The sequence below is a fragment of the Hipposideros armiger genome, unplaced genomic scaffold, assembly GCF_001890085.2.
Source record: "Hipposideros armiger isolate ML-2016 unplaced genomic scaffold, ASM189008v1 scaffold_590, whole genome shotgun sequence".
NCBI classification, from domain to species: Eukaryota; Metazoa; Chordata; class Mammalia; order Chiroptera; family Hipposideridae; genus Hipposideros; species Hipposideros armiger.
Genome location: NW_017731940.1, coordinates 738,675 through 757,373, shown reverse-complemented (window position 1 = coordinate 757,373; position 18,699 = coordinate 738,675). Strand labels below are relative to the sequence as shown.

At 45.9% G+C, this 18,699-nt stretch overlaps 1 protein-coding gene across 9 annotated transcripts in view; it reads right to left on the bottom strand.

Moving 5' to 3' along the window:
• Positions 1–18,699, bottom strand: part of ABLIM3 (actin binding LIM protein family member 3) — a 105,034-nt gene that overhangs the window by 54,512 nt on the left and 31,823 nt on the right. For all 9 annotated transcript variants that reach the window (XM_019624419.1, XM_019624422.1, XM_019624423.1 and 6 more), the window contains 3 exons: positions 11,461–11,598; positions 4,658–4,841; positions 2,499–2,611 (listed from right to left, as the gene is read on the bottom strand). In XM_019624419.1, coding sequence (XP_019479964.1) covers positions 2,499–2,611; positions 4,658–4,841; positions 11,461–11,598 — 435 coding nt within the window. The remainder of the gene's footprint in view (positions 1–2,498; positions 2,612–4,657; positions 4,842–11,460; positions 11,599–18,699) is intronic.

Below are 18,699 nucleotides of genomic sequence, written 5' to 3'. Positions count from 1 at the left end.
GATGGTGATGGTGGTTGTGATGGTGATCGTGGGGGTGAAGGTGATGGTGGTAGTGACGGTGGTTGTGATGGTGGTGACAGATGGTGGGGAGGATGGTGATGCTGCTACTGCTGCTGTTTCTTCTCAGTGAAGTCTGCGAGGTAACATTTCTTCTTCCTGTGCAAAGTAACACGATTCTTTTCTCTTAACAGTGCCTGAGTGTTATTCTGGATCTCTTTTGAGTAGATACCCCTCCTGCTTTCCCAGAAAGTCTTTATTCACCCTCCAGGGATGAAACTTCACATTCCCGTGGATCAAAAATACACCACATGTTTTCTCCTTCTTTTTCCTTTTCCATCTTAGCCTCTCTAGAATCTGGTTTTGGTTCTCTCTATCCTTTGGGAGCTCCACAGACCTTCCGTCACTCCTTCTAGTCATTTGTAGCATAGACAATGACCACCTTTGGGGAGAAAACATTTCTATGAAATATACGCCCTGTAGATCCACAGATTGACGTCTTTACTTAAGTTAGTAACAAGATGAGCCATAAACTTGGGTACCCCTGCCAGGAGTACTGCCCATGTGCTCACTTGCTTCTCATTATCCATTCCTTCTCACCTTCCTCTTCCTCCTGATTTGCAGAATTATGGTGGAGACATTGAGTAGCCTCTCCTTGAGGACACACTCACATGCGAGACTCCCACACTCAGCTGAGGAATCTTTCACCTGTGTGAGATCTGATGCACACAGGAACACACCTCAGAAGCTGAGAGGAATAACAAGAGATCCAGGAATCTTCTTCCCAGTTCTCCTTTGGTGTGCTTTCTAGATTAAACCTCCAAGTCAACAGAATCCCTCACTTTGCATTTAGAGAGCATTTTACACACTATGATGTATGTTAGTCTGGCTCCTGTATACTATAAAGTTGTCGGAAAAGTCATGATGCATTTTCGTGATGAAAAACATAGAAAAAAAGTGTCATGACTTTTCCGACAACGCAATAATACATTGACTTTCTGCAAAGCTGGGTAAACTGAGTCTCAAGGAATCTACATAACTGCTGTGCATCACGCAGGAAGTTGGCAGGCTCCTGACTCCCAGCTTCTCTCTCTCTACTGCCTCACGCATGGTCCCGCTGGCCTCTGGACACCTCAGTGGCATCGATCACAGGGCCATGGTCCTGCATCCCAGCATCTCATTCTTGCTGTCACTCTGCATGATGCTTTCAAGGAGTTAGGAAAGATAACAGTATGTGCACTCAGCCACCTTTAGATGGGAACCTGCTCAGAGCAGCAGACTGTTCTTGAGCTTCACCAAGGACGCCCAAGGAAGGGCTCTACACATTCCGCGAGCAGATCTGATTTGACTGAAAGGAAGGAAGGGCGAGGGAGGGAGCCTTCCCACGGTCTTGCTCCCTGGTTCACCATGCTGCCTGGACTCTCATGGAGTCCCTGGGAGCCAAGCCCTGCTGACGTGGGGTGTTCCATGCTCACCCACCTCAGTAGGATGCAGCCCCAGCATGCTGAGTCTGCTGGTGCCGTGGCTGACAGCCCCCCGCACAGGCGCAGTGATGCCACACAGGAGGCTAATGGGTTTTCATTGATTCTGTCGACGAGGCCAGAGAGTGTCATGAAACATGAATGAACACTGGAGTCTAGCAAGGTTTACTGAGACCCGGGGTGCCAGGACCATACGTAACAACCCCCAGCACCGGCGTGTGTGAGCAAATGCCATCAGCAGCCTGACAAGGGTGTCTGGAAACAGTAATTTAGACATCTTGCTGCCAGACACACTGGAGTGAAATAGACATTCCACAAATTAGAATGACTGTTTCAAGGTACACTCTTGATCCTTAATTTCCCCCCAGATGTATGGTTTAGTGATAAAACATAACATTTACTGTAGCATGGCAGATAAACCCCTCACCCCTAGGTGGTGATCCTCAATCTTAGGAGCAGCAAATGAATCACCCAGGAAGCTTATTAAGAATAAAGCTTTCTAGGTCCCATTCCTAGAAGTCCAAAGTGGGCCTAGAAATCTGTATTTTTATCAATTCTGCAGTGAAGCTGTTGCAGCAGTCTATGGAACACACTCTAAGAGACACTAGCACAGCCCTGGTGGTTTGCTCCCACATTTTCTCTTTTGTAAGACATGCCTGAGTATTCTTTTTTAGTGGAGTTTGTAAAAATGAGAACCTCTGGTGACAAAGCACTTGCTCAGTTCTGTTGGGGTGCCCTTGGGTGAGTGGATACAGAGGGGAGATCAGGTCAGAGAAGCCCTACCCAGTGGCACAGGCCATCACTGTTTGCAGCCGGGCAGCTGCTCTCCCTGCATATTAGTACTCAGGGAAGCTTGTGAGTCTGGGCTGTATGCCAACTGGGTCATGATTCAGGAGTCCTCCAGGGTGGGAACCTCCTCCACTTCCCTCCAGGCCTGCAGGAGCCGTTAACGTTGCTGGGACAGGGGAGCCCTGGGAGACAGCGCCGTGGATGGGGAGGTGCCCAGTGGGGGAGACTCACGGCTTGGTCCGCGGATCTTGATGGGCTTACTGCTGGTCATGGACTGGGAGCACATCTGACACACACATTCCTTCCCGCTGAAGGTCACCTTGTCTCCAATGGGGAAAGGCTTCCTGCAAAGGGGGACAAGGGAGGAATTCAATACCTCTTCTTTGGAGGGATTCTGGGTCTACTGGTGACCTGACAACACATGTGCTGAAAGCTCTTCGATAACACACACAGCTTGCCTTCTAGAGCACCAGATGAATTCAAGTGCCGGTCACAGGGCTGGGCTGACCAAACCACTCTGTTAGGGCCAGGACTGGAACTGGGGGCCCACGGGGCTATGTACATGAATCTAACACTGGGCAAATCATGATACTTAGCTGAGCTTACATATCTCATCTGTAAAATGAAGAGGTTAGTAACGCCTCCGAGAGTCGTTCCTTCTTCCTCAAAAGACTTTTTCCATCCCAACTAGATCTATCCCCGTATTGCAAGAAGAACTCATTCAACTCCCAAACCTACCAAAATTTCTTTCTTTCATCATCCAGGAAGTTTAGAAGTCTACATATACCCTCTTCCTCCCCTCCTCTGCATCTGTGCAGTGTTGAGTTCCATAGCTCGGACATGGCCTGCCTCCCTAACTAAATGGAAACCATCTCCAGAATCCTCACACTGCCTGTCCCATCGTGCAGCTGCTCTTGCACAGGACATTGGGGACACCTGTGATACAGATTCTGAGCATAACCCCTGACATAGGCTGCCAGTGACTCCACTGCCCCTACGTTAGCAATGGGGGACGATAGAGGGAGGGCTGGGGCAGCTGTGTTCTCATCACGGTTCAGGCACTGACTCGTGGTAAAAGGACATGGCATGACCTTGGGAGGCGCCACATCTCTATTGGGCCTAATAAAATCTTATACCGTATAGACCCTACTGTGCTAACCTCCAGTGGGTCTGGGATTCCAGGACCCAGGGCCCAGGTTTTAAGAGATCGATGAATGAATAAATGAATGAATTCCACTTCTTACACACTGTACCATTGGTCTCAATCAGAAACGCTAAATGGTTAGTTACTCTAACTGGTAACTAACATAAAGTTAATTTTATGGGGAGAATAATTAATCTATAAATTCTGTTCCCAATTAAAAAAAGCATGGGGCCGGCTGAATGGCTCAGTTGGTTAGAGCTCGCTCAAGATTGCGAGCTCTGAGCAACAGCGGTTTGATGCCTGGCCCAAGCTGAGCTGCTGCTGAGTGGGATGGCAAGATGAACAGGTGGCAGGATGGCTCAGCTAAAAAAAAATAAAAACAATGCATGCATACACACACACACACACACACACACACACGTATTCCAATCATGCTTTACCTGATGACTCAATCAGAGTGGTTCACTGAATTTTAACATATTTGTGGGCAAGGTTGAGGTTTGCTTATTTTTTATCCTTAATGTGGTGCTTGGCATATAGTGGACCCTTAATGAACATTTGCTAAGTTAACAAGTGATTGGAATGCTGGGGGTGGGGAGGAGGGATGGGGTAAGCTTTCCATCACCTATCAGATGTCCTGAGAGACTAGATGATTATCGTCATGGTAATGAAAGGAATAATAAAAGCAGACACAAGTATGTACCAGTCACTGAGCTAAGGTCTTCGCGTGTATCATGTCATTGATCTTCATGAAAACCCAGTGAGGTTGGAATGGCTTTGATGCCCATTTTACTGATGAAGAGCTGAGACTTATAGAGGGGGGGGGTCGCTTGCTGGGGTCCTAGAGGAAGGCTGGAAACCGATATCCCTGTAGCACGCGTGGCTGAGGTATAAGAGCCTGGGCCAGATGCGTGGCTTCCAGACTGAGTTCTGAGAGGCCAGAGTACTCAGTAGTTCCTTTTGGCCTTGTGATGGGAAATAGGAGGCTGAATACAGGGGTCCTCACTCTGCCTTCATTGCAGGACAAACTAGTGTTTGACACTAGGTCACTTTGGACAGAAAGGGTTCAGTTGCTGAGAGGTTTGAAAACCGCTGGCCTATCGGATCCTTCCACCCCTGAGATTCTAGAATCCAAGTGTCTAACATAAAGCCCTGGATCGCCCCAGATCTGCCTGAGAAGGGCCATGTCTTTCCTTTCCCGGAGCCTCTGGCTGAAGGTCCTGGCCTCGGCTGGCCCCCGACTCACCTGCACAAGCTGCACACGAAGCACTTGGGGTGGTAGGTGCGGCCCAGGGCCGAGATGACCTCGCCCGTGATGAAGTCGCGGCAGCTGTCGCAGCGGGTGCCGTAGAGTTGCTGGTAGTCCTGGGTACAGATGTACTCTTGGTTCTTGAAGAAGAAGCCCGACTGGGCCAGGCCACAGCCACACACTGGGGAGACAAGGAGGGAGGCGGGGACAGGCTGAGTCCTGGGAGGGTCTGCATGCACGAGCTTCTTGTTGGGGACAAGGCCGGCATCTGATGTGGCCATGAGTGGCTGGGCTAGAGAATGGTGGCACATCAGACTCATGGGCCTTTGGGGCCAGTGTTCCTTAAAACCTGAAGACCACTTACACTAGAATCACCCGATGGGCTTAAAATGCAGATGCTTGGGTCTGAATCAGACTCCCTGAGGCTGGGACCCGGGCATCTGCATTTTAACACTCCCCCCTCCTCCACAGCTGATTGTAATGCACACCAACTGAGACTGATGTCACACAATCCTCTCAATGCATGGATGAAACGTTTAAGGCCATGTGCCTCACACAATGCTATATAGCTGATGGTAGGTATCATGAATTTGGTAAAAGAATCATTTCGTTCAAACTCTCCTGGGCACTCCCTACATTCATGACTGTGCCAGCTGAAGGGCCGTGCGGGGACCATGTGCTCCGAATCCCAAAACTGGAGGGCCGTGTGGGGACCATGTGCTCCGAATCCCAAAACTGGAGGCAATTTAGGATGGCAGTGGGATGGCTGATTTGTAGATTATCCTCATCATAACCATAAAGGGTGCGTCTGTTCCCAGGCATGAATGATACAACACAATCCCCAAACTGTGAAGAGCTAGGAGTGTGGGCAGAGAGAAGATCGTATAGATCACATATCATGGGTGACAGGCCATGGGCTGGTGCAGGCATCAAGTGCTGTGAGCAGGGAGGAAGAGGGAGCAATGTCAGCGGGAGAGGGATCGGGGGTGCTTCTTGGAGGAGGCAGCACTTGAGTTGAATGTTGAAGGAACAGAATATGCAAAATGCAAAAGCACGGAGGCAGGGAGTTGCAAGTAATATATATATATATATATGTGTGTGTGTGTGTGTGTGTATTAAATATTTTATTGGGGAATTGGGGGATGGGAACAGCATTGGGGAATCGGGGAAGGGAACAGACAAGTTGATGTCCTTTTGTTCTTCAGTCTAGTTGTGGGGGACGTTGCTTCACTGGCCCATGTTGGTATTATCATTGCGCTCTTCCTGGGTGAGACAGCCACTCACCAGCCACTGGAGGGCCGCTTATGCCGGCTGCCAGCCACTCAGGGTAGCTTATGGCAGCCCACTGTAGCTTCACTGCAGCCTACGCCGTCGCTGGCGACTCACGGCAGCCCAGCTCCAGGTTGAGCTGTTGTTCACCATCTTAGCTGTAGAGGGCAGTGTCACTGACCCCCATGTGGGATACGAACCAGGGCACTGTTGCTCAGAGCTGGCGTCCCAAGCCAGCTCTTAACCAACACGCCACTCGGCCGGCCTGCAAGTGATATTTGTATGGAGATGGGGCTGGGGTAGGGGTGATGTTTTTAAGGAGTGGAGAGCAGTAAGAAAAGAAAATATCGATGGGCCAGTTAGAGGAGGGCTCAAGTCCAAGTTAAGAAGCTTAGGCTTTGTGGGATACTGAAAAGCCATGAGTGGTTTACCCCCTAGTTTTTAAAAACTTAAAAAAAAATTTATTTAGAAAAACTCAGACATATACAAAAGTAGAGAGATTATAATGAGTTTCCATCACTCAGCTGCAAAATTAATCCATTGCCTTGATCGCTTTTGAATAGAGGAAAAGTGGTTTCATGAGGTATTTCATTAGGTCTTTTGGGACATCTCTGTGGACAATACAAAGCTGTGTAGGACAGACAGAAGAGTAGGTGTGATATAATTATAGGTGTCTGAGCGACTGAATCATGTGGGACTATCCTTCCCCAAAGGACCCAGAAATATGGGAAATGAGATGTCCCTCTGAGACTGAAGTTATGAAATCAACTCATAATGGGCAGAGCAGAAAGAGGCAAAGTTTCTTCCAAGAGATTGAATGGCCGCCAAAACTGGTGAGTCTGTCGATCCCGCTAAGGCAAGGATGGGCCAGTCGGTAGCCAAAGGAAGGCCGCTGGAGAGACCGCCCGGCCCCTCTGACCAGCACCCTTGTTCTGAGTCTGCACTCGCCAAGTGACTGTCCGATAGTGTGACTTTCTACGTGGATCGTCTCTGGGAGAGAAGCAGCTGCTCACGACAATGTGAAGAACGGAGAGTCACAGCTCTTGTTTACACGGATAAACAGACACTCTGGTTTTCTATATCGGTTCCCTGGGGACTTTGTTAGCGCGAGTCAGCTTTCTCAAGCGTGACCAATGGTGGGGACACCCGTGAGACAGAGTTTCCAAGCCTGTGAGCGTGAGGACCTAGCCTGTACCAGGTGACATCACCCCAGTAAATACGACCTCATCTCGAATAGGAAAGTTATTCTGCAAAAGCAGCCAGGTTAACAGTAGGAGGGACTTCCAGGTGAATGCAAGAAATGTTGCGCAAGTGTTTGTTCGCTTCGCAGGCCAGAGGTAGGCTTAAAGGGCCAGGGTGAGTGAGGAGGGTGGCCCCAGATGTCACAGCACCAGGGGGAGCAGTGCAGCACAGAGGGAGACGTAGTGGTCTGGGAGTCAGACCACCTGGGCTCTGCTCTGGTCGCTGCCACTGGGTGACATCTGGGTGACAATGAACTTGGCCCTCTCCTGTCTGGGGCCTCTGTTGACTTGTATGTAAAATGACCTCAGGTCTTCTTCTGACACGGCCGTTCTGTGAGTCCAGGAGAAGGAGAGCTTCCTTCACGGCTTACCATGTGCCAGACATTTTAAACTCAGTGTGAGGTGGGGCTGGAGGCCCCTGGAGACCAGCGCTGCAGAGAGGCAGGGAGAATGGGTGGAAGTGGTGGTGGAGGTGGGAGGTAGGGAAGGGTTCTTCTTCCATCAGGCTTCATGAAAATTCATCACATCAAACAATGCCGGGGCTGGAGGTTAGGCAAGACCAGAGTACAGGCTGTTCTGGGCTGTGCAGGTGGTGGATCAATTGACTTCATGGCTGTGGAATTAGTTAGGTCATGGCCTACGACCTCATTGGAAACAGCTCCTGTTTTTTCCCTTCTTTTCTCTCCTTTGTTTCCCCTGCCAGCTCCACCCCCAGAGCCACCTCTCCCAGTGGAGAAAACCAGGAGGCCACAAGAAAACTTAGAACAATCAGTTCCTCTTTTCCCCCCAAGGAGCTGAAGGAGGAAGTTTTTGTTAGAAAGGATGCTAAGGTTGATAAGAATCTCAGGGGCTCCTGGAAATACAGTGGGGAGCACTGGGATGGGAGGCGAGCTACACCCATGGCAGAAGTATCTAAGGCTGAGCAGAGACCGGTATTCAAATAATAGGAAAGGCCCTGGAAAGGGTCTACAGTGCGGAACTGACGTGGAATCAACACACCCGGGGCAGTCATTATTCTGTGAATCAAAAATATAAAGTCTACTAATTTAAAAGAAAGGCAGTCATATGGATTGACAATGGGGCAGAATATGAAAAGTTAGAACTGCTCTGAGAAAACCCAGGATGAACGCTCTCTATAAACACAATGCCGAGAAGGAAGACTTGCTCATGGCCCTAGCATGTTTCAGTGGAAAATGGGCTGTTTGGCGGGTCACTGTCCCTGTTCTTATTCTACCTCTGAGGTGCTGTGTGACTTTGGAAAAGTTACCTCACCTCTCTGGAGCCGGGTTGCCTCATTTGTAAAATGAGGGGGCTGGGTGGTAACTGAAGACACATTTAGATCCGAGAGATCGGGGTCCTGTCACATCATCCTGTTGATTTTCTAACTTTTCACACAAGACTGAGTTTTTTGAGATTTCAAAATCAAACAGTTAGAATGGCCCCCGGGGGTGATCTAGCTCATTATTTTAAATATTTAAATTGTGAAATAGATTTTGTATACAGAAAACTTATAAAATACGTATGTACCATTTGAAGAAGAATAAAAACACACTCCCAGGTATCCACTGCCAAGTTTACGAAACAGAACATTACCAGCACCTGGGAAGCCTGTTCGCCTCTCCCTAAAGCACCCCCTTTCCACGTTGCCCCCAATTGTGTTTATTGTTCCTTTGCTTTTCTTTATAGTTGTACCACTTGTGATGTATCCACAAGCAATATAGGGTGGATTATGGACAGACATTTTGATACAGGTTTTATTCTCTTCTAACTAGTGCCAACATGGTGAGTACAGGCATGTTTCAGCGTTGTCTCCTTCTCCAAAGCCAGTTTATTTCCCACCCATCAACACACTGAGAGTAAGACTTTTGTGTGTGTGTGGGGAATCTCAGCTTTATTCAGAGGCCTCCTATTAGAGTCCTACTTGGCCCAGGCTCCAGGCTTTGCCTCCTGCTCTCCATGATCCATATAGCCATCAAGGTAGAAGGTCAAGGTCTTCAAGAGTTAGCATAAACCATCAGGATTAAATCTGACATTGACAGTCACAGCAGAGTTTCCGCTTTTATTTTTGTTTTTCACCTCTTCCGATGCCTTCCTTTCATGTCAGCACAGTAGTGCATGTTAAAAGAGTTGTACAAGAAATTCACCGAGATTTTAGATTTTTCAACTGACAAGGCTATTTACGGTAACTAATCCTTGGAAACAAAATCCTTTCATGTGTTTTATCACTAAACAAGTTGACATTGAAAAGAACAGTCTTTTCCCTCCCTTAAAACCTCCATTAAAAAAGGTTCTACAGCCTCCCTGTGGTAAGCTGTCAAAATGGTCAAATCCTTCCTCTCTCTGCATTCGCACCCGTGAAATCTGATGCTGCAGGTCCTCCCACAAATGGTAGCTTATTTCTCCACGATCTTGAATCTAGGTTGGCCATTTGACTTGTTTTCACCAATGGGACATTAACAAGTACGACACAAGCTGAGGCTTGCAAAGGTCTTGCTTACTGAAGCTTGCTCTCTTGTTGTACTTGAACTCTGAGACCACCATGCAAATGATCCCAGCCAACCTGCTGGAAAGTGAGAAACCATATGGAGCCACTCGCATCAACAGCCTGCCAACCACAGCCAGCTGACCCACCATGTCATCATGATGAGGCTGACAGAGATAAGCAGTCAGCTCAGACAGGACGAGCTGCCCAGCCAACCCAGAGGATCATGAGCTAAATAAAAGACTGTTTTAAACTATTACATTTTGGCATAAGGTAGCAAATATACTCTCTTAAGACTATAATGCAGAGTCATAGTTCAGACCTCCTTATAACAATTTTATTATTGTTACCCTTTGTTCTACCTCCACTTCTGGGGATGTAAAAATGGTCACTCACAAGGAGAGTCTTGCAGGTCAACTTGCATTAAATAGGTTTGCAAATTCTCATTTAAATCTCATTTAATTAAAATATATCACATATATAGTTCCATAAACAAATTAGGGGATATGTAATTTATTTGCTCGGAGAAGAGTCCAGCTAGATCTCGAGGAAAGAAATTTAGGATTTTTTCGCAATGGCAGGGGAATTCAGTCTCAGATACACAAAGCTGAGGTTGGAAGAAGTTACGAAAATGAAAAGATCTGGGGGTTTCAATGGACCTTAAGGTCACTATATGTCAATGGTGTGAAGTGGCTTCTCAGGAAACCCATTCAATATCAGTCACATTAACAGAAATGCAATTCCTTGCTGTATTTGGCAGACCTTGAGAACTGTGGTCTGTTCTGGTCATTATGCTCTAAGAGTGATAGCGACAAACCAGATGGATCAAGGAGGAAGACTTCAGGATGATGATACAAGTTGGAAGCATTTCAGATGAAGCCTAATTTAAGGACCTAGCAACATAATTGGGCATGAGTAAGACCTGGCTACACGTATGTGACGGGCAGCCACAGGGACAATAAAATACAAAGTACTCATTCAATTTCATGAGGACAAATCTAAAACCAACAGGTGGAAGTTACAGGTTTAGAGTCAATCATTGTCCAAGCCCGTAGGGCAACCTGACATCAGAATGGCTGCTCTGTGGAACAGGCAGCCTGAAAGAGGGGTTCAGGCAGTGGAGCTGGAGAGGCATTTGTATGGGACACTGCGGGAGGGAGGGTTGCCCTGTTTGGGCCAGAGGGCTCTCTGAGCCTTCCAGCTGAGTCCCTCTTCCTTCCAGCTGCTAGCTCTCTTCTTTTAAGGAACTCTTAGCTCGGTGGAGTCCAGGGTTTTAAAAATTAGCCACAGATAAGCTGTAACAATTAGAGGTAACCCAACATCAATCTGCTCCCAAATTACAAACTTGACTGAAGTCAGGATGTACCTTCTCCCTTGTTAAACTTAACCTTTGAGGAATGTCACACTGTCATAGACTAGATAGGTACTCATCTCAGAGCCATGTTGAATTTTAGCCAGGACACCTTGTTCTTTCATTCATTCTCACAGTGATTTAAAGGCACAAGGCAGGAAGGAGTCTTTTGAGAGATGTAAGTTACACTTGCAGGAATGCTTTTTACCTTCTGGGTCAGCACTATCAGTCTGGAGTCACCAGGTTTCTTCTCTCCCCCATATCCCAACACTTCTCTCACACTTCCTTCCCTCTTCATGCTACTTCGAGTTTTCATAAGAGGCTCTAGGAAAGTCTCTTTAGTCCTTTATCGGCATCTCATCTGCCTGTGTTTGTTCTGCCAGCCCCTGTGGCATGTCCCGGGAGTGAGAGCATGGCCAAGGGTCTGAGAAGGAAGTTGGGAAGTTGGGCCTCCTACCTTGACAGGTGAAGCATCTGATGTGAAAGTGGTTATTGTGGACACGAACCACTTCCCCTTTGCAGGTGTCTCCACATCGGTAGCACTGGATGACATTGGAGCTGCCTCGGGGATTGTAAGGATTCTGCTGATAAGGAACTGTAGAAAGAAACAAAGAGATCAGCATCTAGAAGGCCCTCATTCTTTAAAAAGTCTGCCATAAGACGTAATCTTAACTGGAATTAAAAAGCAGAAAGGGTGGAAATGATTAGCAAAGTACCTTCCATACGTCATCAGGCTGAAGATGCCTATCTAAGGCATCATTTGAAGGGGCGTGGCATTAAGATGTGAGTCCATAAATCTCCTTAAGCAGGCAGAGACTTATGAGTAAGCATAAACTTTCCTTGTAACAATAGAGGCCAAATTCACAAATTAAAATAAATAAATAAATAAAAGAGGAAGTAGAGTATTTCAAGGTAAGCAATCCAGAAATGCCATTTCTTGAGTGACTTCTGGATCAAAACCAGGCCCCAAACTTTTCAAAGGGAACTTAGGTCTTGCAGTTGACTCATGGGTCTCAGAGAAGTGGGTGGCTGCCCGTGCCGCCAACTGGGCTTTTTGTTAAGCAAGTTACACCCTTATCTGCACCTCGGTTTCCACATCTATAAAATGAGCATGAGTCCATGGTAGCAAAGACTTTCTATGACAGAGACATGAAGGGAGGCACTCTGGTTGGAAAGGAGGCTCATCTTAAAGCTGCCCTTGGACAGCATTTTGCATAGCATTGAGATAAATGTCAAAAGTATATAATTAAGAAAAAAGAGCTGGTGGAGATATGTAGGGGCTGAAGTCACCGGGGGTTGCTCAGGGGTCAGTATTTGACAGTGCTCAAGAGCTCTCCTGACCTACTGAGTCTACTGCTCTCTTGCTTCGACCTTCTCATGGCTACTTTTCAAATCTCCCTTCCCTGAGCTATACTTTGCTTGGCCCCTCTAAAGTCTGGTTATCCGGTATTTAATAACAGTAGTACTCAAAATCTCAGGGTTAGAAGGGATGTTAGCAGCTGTCTGGTCCAATCTTAGTATGTGTAAGCTGTTGAGATAACTTGGCCGGTGAGGAACCACGTCTTCCCTCTTGTAGGAAGCCCCTACTGGCACCAGGGAGAGAGTCACTCAGTCCCTTAATTCTCAATCCAAGTTAAAGCAATAGTCCAGAAACTTCTGCCCATACTCTATTAGAAGACTCACTCCGGTCCTGGCTATAAAGATGACCATCTAGTTGAAGAGGAATTGGTGTCTCTCATTTAGACACGTAGACTTACTGGATAAACTTTGAATAAGCATATTATAAGTTACTCTGGTCTTATAGGAACCTTGAACTGCGAAGGAACTTAGATATCACCTAATTCGGGGGTGCTTGACCTAGTGTAGTAGTTGTTATGTCTGTTCACTGAAATTTGAATCTTTTATTCTAGGCACATGAAGTATTACACATGGTGACTTGCTTGGCAATGGACTATAACTGGAAATTGGGTGTCACTTCCAAATGGAAGCCCTGAGAGCCAGTACGTGATCTGCCACATTCCCATTCCCATAGCCCAGCATCTGGTGGTACCCCATACGGTGTGCAGGATGCATCAGCTTGTGTCCCTGATTAAGGCATCATAGAGCAATCTAACCCACGATGAACATCTATCATGAACAAGCAAGAATGTTTGTTGTCATAGTCTGGAAGATTCTTTTGTTACTGCAGCATGTCCTGACGGATACACCTGGAGTCTAATACTTCTCTCTAATTAAATATAAAATTCGGTTATGTACATTACCCTATAGCTTTCTTCAGATTCTAAAAGGTGATCTCTGTAGCTGATTTCATACACTTTCCTCTTTGTAAAGACAAAGAGCAAGGAAGCAGGAGTCTCAGTTATCATCCACTTGCACCGATCCTGAATCATATATGTGCTATAGGGCCAAGAACTGCTTCCTTAGCCCCAAGACTGTTGCTTCTGACAACTTTGCTCTCTGAGGTGGGAGAATAATATTCTCACAGTCTTTCCTTCATGGAGTTCATGCCCCTTATTCAACTCTTTTTTTTTCCTGTCTAAATTTAAGACAAAAGTTAAGTGAATTAGCTAGTTAACTAAATCATGAATTAACTTATTAAATGGGTTAATACATACAAAGCTTTTCAAAAAGCGTATTATGTGCTCCACAAATATTCACTGGTATCATGACCTTCACATCCTCTCCACAGCTCAGAGCAATTCTTCCCTAACGCCCGGAATGTCCACAAACATTGTGTGTCGTTCTATCTCCTTTTCTTCTTTTTCTGATTCCTGCTCAATGTCCCTGGAGAATATTTCATTTTCCCTCTCCCTTCAATTCATGAGAAAAATATAGCCCCTCTTTATATGAGCAGTGGGGTGATCTACTATTGCTGAGGGAAATAAAGCTGTGAGTCTGAAAATAAGAACAAGTAGTATACTCGTCACCATCAACGATCAGAGTTCTCAGAAGTATCCAAAAGTCCCTCCAGAATCACTGCACAAATTTTCATCTACCTCAACCTGCCTTACTGCTGAAGAACCCACTTCTAAGACCAATTAGATTTTTTTCCGGATTTGATTTTCTGGGGAAAAGAATTTGTGATCATGGTCGTCAGTCCAAACTCAGTCTTTGAACCACTCAGGTGAAAAGCCATAAAGTCAGAGTGGGGGATGGGTTGGGAAAATGGGCTTTCCTGGGCCATTTAGTGATGGGCCTTCAGCCCTGACTGTGTTGCTTCCCTCAGGATGAGGGTACTGCTTTCGTGATGCTATCTGTGGCTGGAAATCCACAAAATGTTTGATGTTTGTAAATAGTCCCATAAGCAGCAATACATGCATTGTTGGTACGAGTCCTTCCAGATTGCTGATTATGAAAGGTCCGTGGCGTAGCCATATTTGAGCTTTCAGACATGTGAAGACCGTTCCTTATCCAGACAGTACCCACGGGAACTCAGGGGGTCAAGGGAAGCTATGCTGAGGTATGTCACATCTGCTCCTCCTTGGAAGCCACCTCATTTCCAATAAGATTCGGTATCCTTGGCTAATTAAACCATCAACTTAATCTTATTCTGTGTGTGTACAGATATGTCATTTCTTCCCACCAATCTGTAGCCTCCCTGAAACACTAAAATTTTATTATTGATTTTCTGCTGGTTAGTATTTCCACTAATTTTCATCTCAGAAAGTACCAAGGTTCAATCACATGATTTATAACACTTGTCTTATGGGCAAACATCTTTTGAATTCTAAATTGACTTACACATGAATTTTTGAACTGCCTCATGTGTTAGGAACTGCCTATCCTTAAGAGCAACCGTGAGCCTCGAAGGACATTAGCTCTGCTCTTATGAAGTAATCCATGAAGCTAAAAAGTTTAGACAGCTGGATCATGTGATATGTTTCTACAATTCATGTAGGGAATCTCTGGCTTCTGTTTAATGTTCTTTGGCCAATAAAAGGCACCCCAGGAGAGACATTCCTAGTTCCTAGTCCTTAAGCAGTTGCTTTCCAATGGAACTTTCTGAGTTAGGGAATATCCTAAATCTACTCTGTCCAAATAACCATTAGCCATATGTGGCCATCGGGCACTTGAAATATGGCTAATGTGACTGAGATACTTACTTTTAAATTTTCTTTAATTTTAACTAATATAAATTTACATGTAAATAGCCACATGTGGCTAGTGGCTGCCATATCGGACACCAAAGCTTTACGCTTTCACAAATGGAACACCAGGCATTGAGAATGAGGAGGAAGAAATTAAACCTGGCTGACTCCTACTTATATCAAAATAACATGTACACATTGATCCAGAAATACCACCTCAAAAAATGAAAAATTTATTTTTTATCCTTAAAGAGTTTTGAAGAAGTTGAAAAATAATTCGCAATAGGAACCAATTACACATGCATTCACCCATCCTGAATTTGATCTGGAAACAAAAACTTCTGAGCAGTGAAATAAATACTGATTTAAAAAAAAGTAAAAAATTTCCAGGCACTGCAAAACCGAATAATCTTAAATTTTCCAAGAACAAAAGCAAGACAATAAGTGGGCAATGACTGTCAGTATGATTTTTTTTAAGGCAGAAAATCAGCCAGTCAATGCTTATGAGATTAAAAATTAAGGGTCTGAAACATTAAGTCCTCTTGTATACAGATACCAAATCTTTAGCACACTTAAAGCACATACATACATTGTAACTCCATAACTATTGTACATATGCAAGTAAAGCTCTCCCCAAATGCTATAAAGATAATTTAAAATTGTTGAACACAGCAACGCACTAGAAGGGGCGGGGTGGCTGGCCTCCCCGTGAGTTAAAAGGAGCACACGAGTTGAACATAGCTGGACGTGAATTCAGCGTCCAGCTCCTCCACCTGGCTGTTTCTCCCTCTCTCTGTTCTTCATCTTCCGTGTTTCTCTCTGATAGACAGCGCTGGGGGGAAGTCTGCGTTCCAATCTCCCTTTTTGCTGTCACCCAGTTTTACAGTCTTGGGCCAATCATCTAACTTTTGGCCTCAATTCCCACGTGAGTCACTGAGGAGCGTGGACACGAGGATTTATAAAATTCCCTCCAGTTAAAAACCGATTCTGGCTCTGTGAGTCCTCTGCTGTGTTCCACTCTCTCCTCCCTCCACACGTTCTTCTCTCTTCTAACTGGTCTCCCTTTTCCACGGGGCTGTGTTGTGTGTTATCAGATTTATTAGTCACTTTGAAAAGCAGATAATGGCATGCTTCCTTTCTCATAAACAACATGACCCAAGTTACGTTCTCTTTACTGATGTGGTCTGCACAATAATTTTTCCTCCCCTGAGGGTCACTTGACCTTGTAGCTAAAAATGTTCCCTCCTTCTAATAGAGTTGTCTTTAAATGGTCTTTAAAAGGTAGAAGCACCTACATTATGCTGGGGTATAATTAAAAGAGTGACAAAACTGACTTGGAAACAGTATAACAACTGTGAATAATTGGCTGGAAGTGTAATAAAAACAGTGGGGCTTCTGGTTGAACAGTGAAACATCAAGCAGAGAATCAACCGATTCAGCAACGAGCTCGCAAGCCCGGGGGCCCAGGAAAACAAGCGGGTGCAGCAGCTGTCACAAGTCAGCTTCCTCACGGCTTCATTAGAGCCCAAAGTACCCTGGGTGTGTTCACAGGGATTCGACAGCCCCCAGGAGGAGACCCAAGTGTGGATCCAGGCTTGAAAGGTTCGGGTGGGGTCTGTACATAAGAGTACCTGGTAGTTACCAGCAGGGCCTTGTGTTTGATTTTGGAGTTGCAGCAGGGCCCATGACACTGATCCTGTGTCCTGTCATAAGAGAATCCGAGATGTGGGACCCCGCGCTGGAAGGGGTGAGAAGTGCAGGCACACAGGTTAATGGTGTGGAGAGCTGGGTTTGTGATTCACCCCTGGGGTTTGTGATTCACCCCTGCCGCTTGCCGGCTATGCGACCTTGAGCAAGTTAAGGTTTGAGCACCCGTCTCAGTGTGAGCATCCCTAAAGTGGGAATAACTCAGGTCATTTGTATTAAATTACTTAAATTATATAAAAGTGCTTAGTACACTGCTTGGCATGTAACTTGGGCTTAACAAATATAAGTGATAATTAAAGGATCTCTGAAGCCATGCATCCCCCCTTCCGATTCAGTGTAGGAATTCTTTCTAAATTACCCCTAGCCACTGAGCTCGAACACTGTCACATCCATTTTTGGACCAGTCCAGCCCGGGCAAAGGTTTTCCGGTTTTCCCTCCTCGCTGATTGTCAAGGATAAACCCTTGGCTGCAGCGCATTCGTCACCTTAAGCAACCTTTTCTTTCTTCCCCTATCTCTGAGCTCTCTCTGTTTATGGGTTTCTGTGGGCTACAGAGGTGGGTGGCTGACATATTTTTGACATATCCTGCAGAAGAATGTGTGAATTGGGTGTTTCCTGTTGTGGGAATGAGAGGCTATGATTTATGTTATCCCGGGGCAGTGTATTTTGGGCATATCTGCTGTTTCCAGGGGGATGTGTTTGCATGTTTGTTGTGTGTGCTTACTTAGAATAAGTGAGTAATTTGTTCTGAAAACTCTGATGATAGGGAGATTGGGAGAGCTGCTTTTGATAACCCCTAAGAATCATGCACGTGGCATCTCGTGTCATTACATCTATGTTCATGGTGTGAATACCAGGCTTTTAGAGCAGGAAGGGACGACATGAGGGCAGGCACCACATCTGTCTTGTTTGCCACACTGCACCCTCAGTACCAGGTATGTAATAATTACTCAATAAGTACTTGATGAATAAATAAAAGAAGGAATAAGGCGAGTCCAATTATGCCACTTAACAAATGAGAAAGCTGAGGCACAGAGGGAGAAAGGATTCACCTGAGCTCACACGGCAACGTCTGCTCGCATCAGTGCATGAGGGTACCTGTTCTAGAATCACAGGATGGAAGAGCCAGTGAACCTGGAGGGTGGGCTGGGCAGGTATGGTGCCCCAGGGTCAGGGAAAGGTGGAGAGAGAATTCACAAAAGACTACATTCCCACAGAGCTGGAGTCATGCTGAGGTTTAGAATTAGATTAGATAGGCTGGGGTGGGGTGGGGGTCAGTGTTCCCAGATGCAGAAGCATAGTAGAGTTGAATGAAGCCATGCGTGAAGAAATAGGGTAAATGCTTAAGGAAAGATCTGGAAGGATAAGACACAGAATTTAGACAGCGGTTACTCTGTCAGGAATTGTGCTCAGCAATTTACATATGTCATCTCATCGAGTTTTTATTATTATTATTATCCTTATTTTACAGACAAGGAAACTGAGGCCCAGAGAGCTGAGGTCACTTATCCAAGGTTACACAGTTAGTAAATGGCAGAGGTAGGGTCTGAACCCAGGCAGTCTGACTCGAATACATGTGTTCTCACAACTAAGTTCTACTGCCTGCCACACAAAACAGCGGTTGTTTCTAGGGAGGAACTAGGCTTCGGGGAGGCTAAAAGGGGTATCTAATTTTTCTGTCAACAGTAATCATTCATCCATTATCCAGCTGATTTAAAATGTATGTGTATGTGCGTGTGCATGTGCGTGCGTGCGTGCGTGTGTGTGTATACATTTCACAAAGATTTAAGAATAATGATGGAGGGAGGGCCGGCCGAGTGGCTCAGTTGGTTAAGAGCTCGCTCAAGAGTTTGAGCTCTGAGCAACAGCGGTTCGAGTCCAGCCCGAGCTGAGCAGCCGCT